This window comes from Amblyomma maculatum, chromosome 1, assembly GCF_055883805.1.
Source record: "Amblyomma maculatum isolate TAMU_Amacu chromosome 1, ASM5588380v1, whole genome shotgun sequence".
NCBI lineage: Eukaryota > Metazoa > Arthropoda > Arachnida > Ixodida > Ixodidae > Amblyomma > Amblyomma maculatum.
Window position 1 is genome coordinate 409,854,097 of NC_139344.1, and position 15,098 is coordinate 409,869,194.

A 15,098-nucleotide genomic window follows, 5' to 3' on the forward strand; every position below is an offset into this window, starting at 1 on the left:
GATAGTGCTAGGAATACAATGACAAGTGGAGAGGGTTGTACTGCCTTAAACATCGCCTTTGCAAAATAGTTTTCTGATTGTTTCTTCCATGTTGCTCTAGAAGTGCTAAAGTACAATTTTTTTCTGATGGACCCCATTGTCATGAATTTTGCTAGAATTGTGACGTTAATCCACAGCCTCACGTTATCAAGTTGCGGTGTCGATAACATTAATTCGAACTTTTTGAAAAGCACCTCTGTTTATTCCAGCATATATTTAGCGCACCTTTTCACTCAGTCTATCGAACACGTTGCAATGCCAGCTGACTGGAAGGTAGCTGGGGAAGGAGGGGGGTTCCACCATCTTAAAATGAGTTCTCTGAATATTGACCCTAATCTTCTTAAATGGATTGAATGCTTCTCGACTAACCGCACCCAGTTTATATCAGCTAACGACTCTCTATCATTCCCATGTGCCGTAACATCTGGTGTCCCTCAAGGCTCTGTTCTGGGTCCTTTACTTTTTTTGAAATATATTAATAGCCTTCCGTTCGGCAATAACTCTTCCCTTAAACTTTTTAGTGGTGACTGTGTTCTTTTTCGTGCAATACATAACGTTAACGACAGTTCCCTGCTTCAGTTAGATCTTGATAATGTCTTAATCTGGTACAATCCATCAAAGTGCAAGATTATGTCCACTTCATGCCAATCTTACTCATCTAAAACGTTCGATTACGAGAATAATGGAGTTTCATTAGATAACGTTTTATGTTATAAATATCAGGGTGTTCACTTTGCTAATACTTTATCCTGGCGCATGCACACAGAATATGTTATTAGCAATGCAAAACGGGCCCTTGCTTACAAAAGGAGAAACTTCTCTCGGGCTCCATCCCATTTGAAGATACTTTTTTATCAAACAAATACGGCCATAGCTAGAATACGCGTCATCTATATGGGACCCTGCGCAAATCGATGCTATAGAACCTGATCCTTTCCAATTATTCTCGCACGGCCAGCGTTTCTTTAATGAAATCTAAACAATTGGTCTGACTGACCTCGCAATTCGTAGAAATATTTCACGCCTCTGTCTTTTCCATGGCGTTTTCTTCATAACGAGACGCTAAAACGGGAACTCTTTCTTCTGTACCATCCTACGTGTATCACGTGTTGATCATCCGCATAAAGTTGTCGTCCCATCTTGTAAAACAAATGTGGTTTTTAGTTCTTTCTCACCGAAGACTAGCACTTAGTGGAACCACCTTCCACCCCATATCGTCTGCATTGAAGACGCGTCATCTTTATAGCCACTTATCACCAAGTATGTCATCGAACATGCGTCTGCATCATGATTTTTGCCTGTACTTCTTAATATGTATTTTTTTCTTTTTGCACCTAACCCCTCTATAAAGCCCTGCGGGCCCTGAGGGAATTATAATAAATAAATATAAATAAATGTCATAGATCACCGTGTGGGTATGTATTTTGCCTTTGACCGACCAGGAACCTTATTCATCTCTTTATGGCACCGTTCTTCTGACCGGCTAAGTTGTACCATGACGTCAAAACCACGTGGCCTAATTCAAACGCAATCTGCTGTAGAGAAAAAGAAAACGTGGCCAATATGGACCAGAAAAATCTCCAACCTAATTAGTCTACAGAAAACACGATGACGACCACCAAATCTGTCCTGGGCCATCCAAAACATCGGTCACTAACCACCAAAATTTCGTTTGTTAAAATCTATGTCCAACCATAATAGACCGTGCCCGATACGATGGTGACCTCCAAAATTTAATCATGCCTAATTCCAAAATTTTGGCCCGGGCCGCCATCAAAACGTGACCTGGTCGATTTGCACTAAAGTCTATGTGAAATCAGTATTGACTGTGCCCGACACTATGCTGACCTCGAAATTTATCCATGGCCATTTCCCAAATTTGGTCCTAACTTTCGCCAAAAAGGTGCGAGCTTTTGCAATATCTGTTGTAAAGGCTGTTGCCCCATTTGGTGCTCCGGGCTTGGAAACAATCGCAGTCCCAGTTGCTGTGTTGCTGTGACCATTGTTGCGTCTGGGGTTCGCGCGCCCCTCGGTGGCGTTGGCCTGGCGGCTCCGTGGACGGCGGACGGCATCAATCGCGAGTGCCGGGGTAGCGTACCGCTGCGGCGCGCGGCCCCTCGGTAGCGTTGGCCTGGCGGCTCCGTGGACGGCGGACGGCATCAACGGTGCCAGCAAAGACGAGGCGTCTTTTAACGAAACAACCTTTACTGTAACATCAGGAAGAAACGGGCAGTGAAGCTGACCCGGAGAGATTACAGACACTCTCACACAGCTGGTGTCTAGCGTCGTGCCAACGGCGCGTCAAAGTAGTCTCTATCTCAGCGGAGTCGGCCGCTGCTTTTTATAGTTTTTCCAGTTCACAGGGAAAGGGTAAACCCTCACAGGAAAGGGAGAGCCAAACATGTTGGTTCACGACGAATGACTCAATCGCAGGTGTTCCGACCTCATCTCCTCCACCTCCTGCAGACAGGAGAGGGCGACGCACTTTCTCTCGATCTCCAGGCTTGGCCAGCTTGTGCACACACACGCACGCACACACATTTGGCGCGTGGCAGGAACACGCTGAGACTTGTCGGCGGGAGGAAGCGTTGCGCGGCCGATGAACGGCGTCGAAATGGCCGATCCGCTCGCGGTTCTGCCTGTTGCTATGCGGTGGCCGCGTCAGCTGTCCCACTTCTCGGTGGAGAAACGTAACAGACTGCCCCGCCGGGGAAGGGAGATCCCGAAGGGCAGGGGACTGCATCCGCTGTCCGGAGGGATCGGGATGTTGCTGCTAGCCGGGGTCATCCGACTGAGCTTCTCTTGAGCTCAAACAGCCTGAAGAAGTCCTTGGCAAGTCCGGTTTCCAAGGCACTCTGCAACTTGTCTTCAGGAGAGTTTGCTGACAACCTACAGCACCACAACCACGCTAAAAACTCAACCGGTCAGCCAGCAAGCACGGCACAAACTTCACTAAGTTTTGCCAGACTATTTCCCTCTTATGCCCCCATCTACATTAAAGGGCAGCTCAGCAGCACTTGAAACGCGTCCACAAATTTGAAAATCGCATTTTCAAAACAGCACTTCAAACAAAGATAATGCAATACAAATGTTCAAAAACCTATGTCACGAAGAAAAACACCAACTAGTGAATAAAGGCTTCTTCTCATGTTATGGGCTTCGACTTAAGCCATCGGCCTTACCGTTGAGATCACCTTTTTCACTAAAGCATCGGCTGTCCGTTTCACGGAACAACCTTACCTTCCTGTTTCTGTGCAAAGAAGCGCATGAGCATGAGTCGCTCACCTTTCTAAACAACCTATCCCTCTCCTTACGGGTTGCGCACCAGTCACGCATTTTCTCGGTACGGGAGCATTTGTGACTTTGGGATAGTCGCTTTCTCTTTCGCGATAGCTTCAATTTGCTCCATTGTTTCTCGCGCCTGCCTTTCCGCTTTTTTCTGCGGCAGCACTGAAACACATGCTTTGTGCTTTCTTTTCGCAATCTTTGGAGTTTGCTCTCCTTACGATGGCAGCATTCTTTCTCGCGCCTGCCCTTTCGCGTTTTTCGTCGGCAGCGCTGGAATACTAGCCTTCTGCTTCCTTTTCGCAACCGTATGAGTTCGCTCTCCTTACAATGGCAGCATTCTTTATCGCGCCTGCCCTTTCGCGTTTTTCGTCGGCAGCACAGGAATACTAGCCTTCCGCTTTCTTTCTGCAATCGTTTGCTCTCCTTACGATAGCAGCATTCTTTCTCGCGCCTGCCTTTCCGCGTTTTTCGGTGGCAGCACTGGAATACTAGCCTTCTGCTTTCTTTCTGCAATCGTTTGAGTTTGCTCTCCTTACGATGGCAGCATTCTTTCTCGCGCCTGCCCTTTCGCGTTTTTCGGTGGCAGGACTTGAATACTCTAGTCCTACTTTCTTTCGGCGCGAGCTCTGGCAAGCTAGCGGTCAACGTTCTAGCGGTAACCGGAGCTAGTAGGACATGGTTGTCGTCGAAGCGGTCAAAGTGCGGTGCAGCGTCTGCATCGCGACCAGCAGCGCATGACTCACTTTCAGTCAAGTCCGAACGACAACTGCTCACGCCAGCCCTCAAGCTAGGCATTTCCTCTGGCGGCGCCGCGGCTGCATCGCATGACTCACTTTCAGTCAAATCCGAACAACCGCTTATGCCAGCCCTCAAGCTAGGCATTTCCTCTGGCTCGCCACTCACGTTACACGGGTCCTCCGATGAGCCGCATCGCTCAGCGCTAACCGGCGCACGATCAAGCTCATTCGACAGCTGGGGCGCTTCGGATTGCGTGAGGGCCATAGGTGCTACGTCCGTGTTCGCGCTGGGGTTGCTTTCGCGAATACAACCCAGCGTGCTATCGGAGCACGAACGACTCTGCTCTGGTCGCTCGCTGTCGCCTTCGCAAGTCTCGCTCTCTACAGCGTACGCGCACTCCTCGTCGGTCTGCCCTGGCTGATCACAACTCGCGGGTTGCGCAGCTTCCCTGATCGGCACTTCGTTTTCCTGCGTGCCCTGCTCTACGACACAGCTGATTTCGGAAACCGCAATTTTCTCACTTCCAAGCTGGCTTCCTTCTCCGCCACGCTCTACACAAGCTTCTGCATTGAGAGGCGCTTCAGTTATTACCAGTTCCCTACTCTCATGTGATGGAACTGTATCTCCTACAGCTACTTGGGGCGGCATGCAGTTCACCTCGCTTAATGGCGTCACTTCGGACTTCCCGCCAATTAAGCATGTGCTAACCGTCTCAGCTAGTGGCTCGACCAAGGTAACACGATGCTCTTCTGTTAGAGGCTCGGTCGGCTCGCTACTGCGGTCACGTTGCTCGGCCGCTTCCCCAAGCTGTTTCTCACACTCCGGTGCAAGTTCGATTTGCTCCGGAACTTCCGCACTGTCTAGCCATTCGCTTACAGCGGCTTTCAACTGATAGGCCAAATCAAAGTATGCCTCGTTACAATGTTTCTCGCTCTCATATCTCTTCCGAAGATCCTGAGGCGTTATCTGATATCGTATCAGCAATGACTCTTTTAGTTCATCGTAATTTTTCAAGCGGTCGCCAACCAATCGCTTGATTTCTTCCGACGCTTCAGCGGAGAGAAGAGCTACCAACATCTGCGCCCAACTATCTCGCTCGAAACGTTTACTTCTGCAGACATTCTCGAAGTCTGCCAAATACTCGGCCACATCCTCGGCAATGAGGAACGGTGGCGGACCATCTCGCGGTATTGAACCGTTACACTGAATGGCATTGCAAGCTTTAATCCTTTCCACGCTCATTCTATGTGCTGATATCTCCAGCTGCATCAGTTTCCTTACGCGGGCGTCCTCTTTCTCGAAACGTTCCCTACGTTCACGCATCTCTTTCTCGTGACGTTCACGTTCATCTTTCTCGTGACGTTTTCTACGTTCACGTTCCTCTTGACGTTCGTCAATGATCTCAAGGCATTCCAAAAGCTCGTCATCTTCAACTTCCAACTCAAGAATAGCCTTTAACACTTCTGGTTTTCTGAGTTTGTCTGACAAATTCAGACCCAACTCCTCCGCAAGCTCCAGCAATTTCGGTTTGCGCAACGACTTCAAATGCAAATTCATGGCTGTTCCGAGTGCTGCCTTCTCTACTGCCCACTATTGCCTTGCTGCAATTAACCCAGCAACAACGACAACACAATTACCAGCTCTGTTCTCTACTTAACAAAAGCCTGGCAAAACTCAGTAGAAGAAAGTCCCGCACTCACCAAACCTCGCAGCCAAGAATCCAACGCAGTCGTTCCGCTGCAGGCAACCAGTCATCACACAGGGCTCGTTGCACTGCTCCCGCCTTTCCGCTGAGCTGCTTTGATTCACGAGTCACGCCTCGGACATCTCCGCTCTTCCCACCAGATGTTGCACCTCGGTCAGGCCTAGCTCGTTTCACCGACCACGGTCACTGCTTGGTCGTCCTTGTCTCTCCGCTTTCCGCTGTTCACCAGTTGTTGGACGACGGTATCGCCTGGCTCGTCCCTCCAACCACGGTTACGGCTTGGTCGTCCCACCGCTGCCTACCAGTTGTTAGGTTTGGGGTCGCGCGCCCCTCGGTGGCGTTGGCCTGGCGGCTCCGTGGACGGCGGACGGCATCAATCGCGAGTGCCGGGGTAGCGTACCGCTGCGGCGCGCGGCCCCTCGGTAGCGTTGGCCTGGCGGCTCCGTGGACGGCGGACGGCATCAACGGTGCCAGCAAAGACGAGGCGTCTTTTAACGAAACAACCTTTACTGTAACATCAGGAAGAAACGGGCAGTGAAGCTGACCCGGAGAGATTACAGACACTCTCACACAGCTGGTGCCGTTGTCAGATGGGAGGAGGTTTGGCACCAGAAGGCGCCGCACCTCAAGGTCTCACATAACCTATTCTAGCGTCGTGCCAACGGCGCGTCAAAGTAGTCTCTATCTCAGCGGAGTCGGCCGCTGCTTTTTATAGTTTTTCCAGTTCACAGGGAAAGGGTAAACCCTCACAGGAAAGGGAGAGCCAAACATGTTGGTTCACGACGAATGACTCAATCGCAGGTGTTCCGACCTCATCTCCTCCACCTCCTGCAGACAGGAGAGGGCGACGCACTTTCTCTCGATCTCCAGGCTTGGCCAGCTTGTGCACACACACGCACGCACACACATTTGGCGCGTGGCAGGAACACGCTGAGACTTGTCGGCGGGAGGAAGCGTTGCGCGGCCGATGAACGGCGTCGAAATGGCCGATCCGCTCGCGGTTCTGCATGTTGCTATGCGGTGGCCGCGTCAGCTGTCCCACTTCTCGGTGGAGAAACGTAACACCATGCATAAAAACTTTCTGCTTAGCTCTAACAGCTATATGAATGCTTTAATTCTAAAAGTAGTAGGAGATAATGTAAATCGCTGGCCTAAGGAGCTTCACCTGTGCGTAACATTATAAGCCATGTCGAGCGCTGGCATTGCATTGTTTTGTGTTTTTAATTTGACTTTTTCACTTAGAACATTTTTGTCAATCGCTGCAATTACAGTCGCCTAATCGTTCTGCCGGCTTTTAGGCTCTGTCACCGATGACTCAATTCCTTATAAGCATCAAATTTTGCAGAGACCTCTCAGAATATCCCTATTTCTGAATTCCCATTATTTTGTCACCTTATCAGGGCGCATATAACTTCTTCTTATACATGGCGCATCCGTTTGTGAAATTACGCGTATTTAGATTTTCGTGCGCACTTCGCAGCAGCGATGCAGGCAATGCATAGACATTTTGCAGCTTTGAACACTCAATAAAACATAGAACAGACGATAGCTGGGTTGACAACTACGACAGTGAATGAAACTGAAGAAATGCGCACTATGCACCCTCAGGGTAAGATAAATAAATATAGGCCATGTGCTCTCATTTTCAGTGCTAAAGAAGCCATCCAGCCATGCCAGTTCTCAACGTCATTGTGTGCGACCGGCGCTCGGCCGTCGGTGCAGAGTACAGGGTCCGTATTCCGAGTTTGCGTCGTTATCTAAAGCGTCGCTATCTCCATGACTTCGAGCCATCTGATTGGTGGAATCGCCAGAACCGGAAGTGGTGGCAACTAAACTGATATCTAGTCCCGGTGCTTCCACCAATCAGATGATTCGAGGCGGGGAGATAGCGACGCTTTCGATAACGACGCAAACTCGAAATACGGACCCAGATGTACCCAAAGTTCCACACTCGACCAGGTCGATAATCTCGAAGAGCGGATTTGATATGTGGCTTCATTCAGTCACGAGCCGCAATTTTAAGTGTATTGGCGCCGGCTGGGCGCGACGAATTCACAGCTTCATGCCTCGACCATGAGAACGACAGTCTCGGTAGAACTTGGTTGAGGCAATGCATGAAGGGGATTTCTAGTTCAGATGTCGGGCCCTCTTCTTATCGCGCTCACATCAGCTCGCCCACGCAACCTTCGCTGTGCCGATCATACTAGACGTGTGCATTAGCCTCAAGCCTCGATCCAAGCCGACTGGCTGTCATGGAGGTGTGTTTGTCTGGCGGGCGGCAAAAGACAGGGGCACGGTGTAGCATTCTTAAACCATGGGCTGAGGTTTGTTCCGCCGACATAGGAGCTGGCCGTGGAGCTGCCTTACACGGCTTCATCGTCGCCTGTTCAGTGAATCATCTGTCCGCGTGGAAAAGCGCTGAGCCTTCGATCTGAGTAGTGAATAATGCGGTTATTCTCGGTTATCCCAAGAAGCTTGTAAACTACACACAATCTCTATGCACGCAGGCCAGCGTATGTGCGGTGTTTAGGTCCGCGAGCACGTGCAAAAAGCACCCCGTTGGACACAGCAGTACTCAAGTGTGTGGCGACCCTAAAACGTATACGTAAGCGGAAAGCACTACTGAGAAAACGCGGGAAGTACACAAAATGTGTAGCATGAAAAACGCGGGAATAAATACAAAAAAAGTGTAACATAAAACATTTTTTTTTTTCAGAAAAGAGCACGTTCAAACATTGTAGAAAAATAATAAAATTGGCGGAGGTTCTTCCTTTTAAACCAGCCACGGACTTTTTTGGCAGTGGTCCAGGCAAAGTTTTGTAAATGGTCGCTTCATAGGTTACCATGATGTCGGACATAGTCAGTAATGATTGGGCATTGATTTTGGTGCAAATTAGCCAGGTCAAATATTGTAAGTGGCTCAGACCAAATTTCAAAACTGGTCACGGCCAGATTTGGAGGCAACCATCGTGTCGGGGATGATCAGTTACGACGGACTTAGATTTTGATGCAAATTTACCAAATTCGAATTTCGGAAGTGGGGGGCCGAAATTTGGGGGCTGCCCGGACCGAACTGGGAGGTCATGATCATGTTCGTCATAATCTAATTAGGTTGGACCACAATTTTGGAGCAAATTGGCTGGGGTCAAATTTCTTGGAAGTGTGAGCCAAATTTCAAGGTCGCCATTGTATTCGCTGTAGCCTTGTTAAGTTAGACATCAATTTTGGTGTAAATTGGCCGAGGTCAGATTTTGGGTGCGGGTGGGCGTAATTTGGAGGTCTACATCGCGTCACCCTAGTCTGATTAGGTTGATAGTCGGTTTTGGACCGGATCAGCCGAGGTCAAATGGTGGATATACCGGACTGAGTTTTAATTACCCGCCCGAAGCCTCGTGGTTGTGACCTCATGAAACAGCTTAGACAACCAGAACAACTGCATAAGGAAGACCGCACCACATTCTTGGGCCGTGATGGTGAGCGTAACTGAAAAAAAAAAGTTAAACATACGGCGACCCGATGGACTCTAACAGCATTAGCTTGGCATCATTACTGAGTCGTTTGGATCGTTCTGAACCAACAGCAGCTAACCCGTGAAACATTCGGGAAACGTTCTGAAATAAATAAAAGCAAAGCAAGAGCTATAGAGCCATCACAATGAAGTAAGCCTAAGAGAACAAATGCTGCAATTAACCAGCATAAAATGTCACAGCCAAAATAATTACTTGCTAGAAGAAGCGCGAAACAGTTCCGTATCACTGGCTCGTTCAAAGCTTATTCAGCATTACAGGTGCACAGGCAACTCGTGTCCTCTAGGACCTGATGAGCGACTCGTGCCGATTTCTCATTCGGTCAATATCATGATTTTTCAAGTGACCAGAGATTCATCTGGCCGCTTTTCGATGGAGGCAAAAAAACAAGGCGCCCGAGTGCTGTGCGACGTCATTGCAGGTTAAAGAACCCCAGCTGGTCGAAATTTCCGGAGTCCTCCACTACAGCGTCTCTTATAGCCTGAGTCGCTTTGAGACGTTAAATTCCACAAAGTAGACCAAACCTAAAGTTCATCTGATTTCATAGGAACTTACCAATCCGGAATCACCATGACTCAGATTATAAACTCAATGCGAGTCCAGACTCGCACTGACTCAGATCTGAACGTGAGTCTGAACTCAAACTCATGACTCAGATCACGACCTGATTATGAATACGGACTCACGGCTCAGGTCATGATCTGAATATGAGTACGGACTCACTCACAACTCAGGTCATAATGTGAATGCGAGTCCGGACTCACTCAAGGCTCGAATCATGATCTGAATCTGCCGGACTAGTTCACGATCTGAATGTGAGTTTGATTGAGCCCGAGTGAGTTGACTCGTGAGTGTGTTCGCCGACCTATGGTTATGACGTCATTTGAGGTATTTGCTCAAGTAAATGTTTCGTCAACACTCATTTAACTGGTCTTGTAAATGAGGGTTTGACCTTGAGAAGCATATGCTTGAGCGCCAAACCCATGTTGGTTTGTCTTGGATGTTGGCTGAAGGTCAAATATGCCCGGCAAGCCATGTGTCAACGATAATGATACTGTGGTTTGATTTTGAAGACCTTGAAAAGCATATGCATAAGCGCTAAACCCATGTTGATTTGACCTTGAGGCGAACTGAAGGTCAAATTCTCGGCATGACTAGGGTCAACACTGATGTTACTGTGGTTTTACTTTGAAGGTTAGACATTAACAAGGGTAGGCATACATGGGTGGCAAATTCATGTTGATTGACACTGAGGTCAACCAACATGGTCCTTCTGTCGGCATGAATCAGTGCTTCACCTTTGCATGCAGTATAGCTATCAATCTGATAACAATATCTCGTAAAGCGAAATTTGAGCACAACTCTTTCCGTCGCAGAAAACTTACAGATGTCTTCGTTGTCAGCGGCGTGAGCGAGAAGCATGCATCCGTTCTGCAAATGATAGTCTTATAGCCCACAGTGCTTCCGTCTGAGCAGCGTAACCTAGCGGCCAATTGGAAACATTTTATGAAGAAGAAGCATGGCGATATCCTCATTGCCTCCAGGTGCGTTTTCCAGTGCATAATGTAACACAGTCATTTGTTTTTTATCTCCCCACCAGCGCATTTCTGTCCTTACGGAATACATGCACGCGTAAATGGATCACGTGTATACTCACCTACGGTTCTGGTACCATGTCTTGACCTGCGTTTCGGTGAGCCTGAGTGCCTCTGCGACTGATCCCCGGTCGGAGACGCTTAGGTACTTCTGGTAGCGAAACTTGGCTTCGAGGAAGGCCAGCTGCGCCTGCGTGAAGGCAGTGCGGCGGCGCCGGGGCTTCTTGACGCCTTCCGCTTGTCGGCCCTGCTGCTGCCCACCGCTGGCTGCCTTCTTTGAGGAGGGCTCGCTCTTGCTGGCAGAGGGCGCCGACCTTCTCGCGGACTTGCTGCCGCTTGGCGGAGGCCCTGCGCAAATCGGAATACTTTGCATCGACGTTCCGGATTAAAAAAGAAAGAATACGTTAGGAGACAGTCTTTAAAGGGTCACTAAAGAGAAAAATGAAGTGGGCTTGCATCGATAGAATGCCAGTTCCTGGTTACAAAAAAGCCAGTTTTACTGAAAACGGAGCTGTTATAAGGTAGTAAAGAGGAAGAACAGGAATACAGGTATCGCCGCCACAGCCGAAACGACCGAAGCTCGCAACTACAAATCACGTGACGCGCAAGGGATCCCGGAGGCTGACGAATGCGAATTACGTTGACCGTTTGAATGCGGTAGTATGTTTTGTCTCGAATATGAAACATGCTTTTATCACACGTAAACGACGGCGAAAAGACAACGTAAATGTTTTAAGGCAAATATAAAAATATACTTGGCGGCGCTACAGGAGTCGACTTCAGTTTCTGTTATGTTCCGGCTCAGGCAATTCGTGCGTGCTCGGATAGTTTGCTTTGGGCCTGCAGCGCCTGAAATACAAGCTCGGTGCAGCAGATGCGCCTACCCTAAGTGCGTATCGAATGAAGATCATGAATCGGCACGCACCTGCGAAGTATTCTCCGCTCCCCGTACGCCAGCAATCACGGAGTCTCCTCTTGCGTCATGTTTTGCGTCATCCTACCCTACTACGTAGTAGGAAAAAACAGTTTGAATTCCACTGGAGGGAACAAAAAAAAAAAACCTCAATTTCTTATCGCGATATTTCAGCAATAATTCGATTTTTTGCTGCCGGATATGTGGCGACAGTGTCACCAAATGCCGTTTATTCGATTTTGATAGCATATTTGGGCGTCTTTAGTGTCCTTTTAAGGGCCGGCCGGGTGCGTGCACTCCTTGCTTTGCTTTCGAAGGACGAAGTTACGAATTCGGTGAGTCCTAGCGAATGGTCCGCACCACGGCCAATGCATCCCGGATGCTCAGAGGCCACGTCGACTGCCGCGGTGCAATATGTATGTGTACAAAAGGGGCCTGGGCCCGGCATATAACGGTAAGGGAAAATAACAGTGAGTTCATTAGCGTAAGATAACAGATTTGCATAGGCCGTAAGCATGGTGGAAGGTCGGCCATGAAACAGCTGACTGGATGATATTAGAAGCTTGTGGTGATCAGAGGATATCGTAGCTGGAACCAAACAATGTTCATTTGAATCATATCGGAAAGAGTTTGGTGTGCCAAGGAGTGTAATCTGATGGGTGGAGAGAAAAAAACATTCACAAACGGTTATTACCCCACATAGTTTAGCCCCGCGAAAACCTGTCTGCGTCCGGTACGTCACCATGTGCACCCTTCACTATGGAATCAGGCACTGCGAACCATGAGACGTGCTTCACTGAAAGCATGAGAGGTGTAGAGCACGAGATTCCGCCGAAGGGCAGCAGAATCGACATTGCCTAGACTGGCTGGTACTTTAACGGGCGTGCTCGTGTACAGGCTCTCAACTTTTAAAGGCTCTCATCAGGCTTTCAAGCGGGCTTTTAGGGGGCTATTGCGACATGTCTATGGATGGATGGAAAAACTTTATTTTCGTCAGAGAGCATGTATGGATGGTTCCGTGTTAGATGGCCATCAACCCATGGCTGACGGCGACCTGGGTGGCCCACTCCACGGCCCTGGTCTGGACGACCGGGTCTGAGCTGGCCAACACGGCCTCCCACTGCTCGAGGGAAGGATCACGCATAATATCCGCCGGTGGCGGTGCTATGCTACAGCTCCATAATATGTGGTCATAGGTTGCCAATTCCTGACACCATTTGCACTTCGGCTGAATGTCCGGGTAGATTTTGCTCAACACGTATGGGTTGAAGAAACATCTAGTCTGCAATCGTCGCCAGACGCATTCCTGCGCCTTCACCAATTGCTTGTCCGGGGGTGGGTAAATCCTCCGCTCAAGTTTGAAATGATTAGTAATGTCATGAAAGGATACCAGCCCATCTCTCGTGGACCTTCCCGGAACGTCCGGCTCACCTACTCGGCTGACGAAACCTCGAGCATTCATGTGAGCCGCCTCGTTCCCAGGTTTCCCAGAGTGTGCTGGTACCCAGACAATTTCCGCCTCCGTAGTCCCTCGCCCTGTGGCCCGATTCAGCAATCGCTCCGCTGTGACAGATATTCTGCCCCTCGCCAAATTTCGGATGGCTGTTTTGGAATCGCTGAAGATCAAGTCAGCATTACTACTAGTAATAGCTAGTGCTATCGCCGCTTCCTCTGCAGTTTCTGGGGAGCGGGTTTTGACTGATCCGGAGGCGATCAAGCGTCCCCGCCCGTCCACCACCGCAATTGCAAATGCGTCCTTGTCCCTATACTCGGCGACATCTACATATACTGCCCCGTTGTACTTCCCGTACTTAACATGTAAAGCTTTGGCTCTTGCCTTCCTGCGGTCCTCGTGATGTATTGGATGCATGTTCTTGGGCAAAGGTTTTATGTACAAGCCCTCGTGCATTTCCCGCCTAATCTGAATTTTAGTGTCACCAGCTGGAGCGTCAACTCCAATGCCGATTCTTTCCAATATGTCCCTTCCTGCTTTTGTTTTTGAAAGCCTACTGAGCTGCATCACCAAGTGCGCCTCCCGTAGTTCTTCTAGGGTGTTGTGCACCCCTAATCCCAGCAGCCTTTCGGTAGACGCATTATGAGACAACCCAAGGGCCGCTTTATATGCCTGCCTAATCATAGCCTCCACCTTGCCTTTTTCCGTCGCGTCCAACTTCAAATAAGGCGTCGCATACACTATTCTACTGAGCACAAACGCCTGCACCTGCTTACACAAGTCCTTTTCCTTAACACCTCTCTTACGATTAGCGATTCTCCTGATTAGCCTCACGGTAGCATTGACAGTATTTTTAAGCCTTTTCAAGGACTCGATATTTTTCCTGTTAGTCTGCAGATACATACCCAGGATCCTGATCGTTTGGACCTCAGCGACCGGTACGCCCCCCACTTTCACCTCTAAAGGCGGTGGCGGCACATAGTGCCTCGCATGTCTCCCTCTTGGCTTGTCCCTCAGCACAAAAAGCTCGAATTTGGGCTGAGAGCACGAGAGTCCTGCTTCCCCTCCTAGCTCCTCAACAATATCCACCGCGTGCTGTAGAGTTTCTTCCAAATGTGCGTCACTGCCTCCTGTTACCCAAAGAGTAATGTCATCCGCATAAAATGTATGTTTAAGTCCCGATATCCCTTGCAGCCTGGGTGGTATCTTGATCAATGTGAGATTAAATAGGAACGGCGATAATACCGACCCCTGCGGTGTCCCCCTGCCCCCCAATGGGAAGGGATCCGATTTCATTTCTCCGACTATAATCTCCGCAGTCCTACCCTCCAGAAACGATCTGATGTACCGGAAGGTTCTACCCCCCGGTCTTATGTCCGATAGGTTCCTCAATATTGCCTCATGGGTAACATTGTCAAAGGCCTTAGTTAGGTCGAGCCCCAAGATAGCCTTGGTGCCCGTGCCGTACCCAGGATCAACCACGTCTTTTTTTAGCTGTATCATGACGTCTTGCGTTGATAAATTAGCCCTGAAACCAATCATTGTTTCAGGTATCAACTCTTTGTCCTCTACATAACCCTGAAGCCTGTTCAGGACCACATGCTTCATCAATTTGGCTAAACACGACGTTAGCGAGATGGGACGCAGATTCTCAATGCAGAGCTTCTTCCCTGCTTTAGGAATAAATGTATTCCTAGCATGCTTCCACTCTGGCGGAATCTCCCCGGCCACCCAAAATTTATTCATCAAATTCGTGAGTGCCCCTACTGACTTGAAATCCAGGTTCCTCAGCATCTTATTAGTAACCCCGTCCGGACCCGCTGCTGACGTGGTACGAAGC

At 49.2% G+C, this 15,098-nt stretch overlaps 1 protein-coding gene across 1 annotated transcript in view; it reads right to left on the reverse strand.

Moving 5' to 3' along the window:
- Positions 1-15,098, reverse strand: part of LOC146208916 (homeobox protein SAX-1-like) — a 46,784-nt gene that overhangs the window by 10,418 nt on the left and 21,268 nt on the right. The window contains exon 2 of the mRNA XM_084579490.1: positions 10,955-11,240. Coding sequence (XP_084435616.1) covers positions 10,955-11,240 — 286 coding nt within the window. The remainder of the gene's footprint in view (positions 1-10,954; positions 11,241-15,098) is intronic.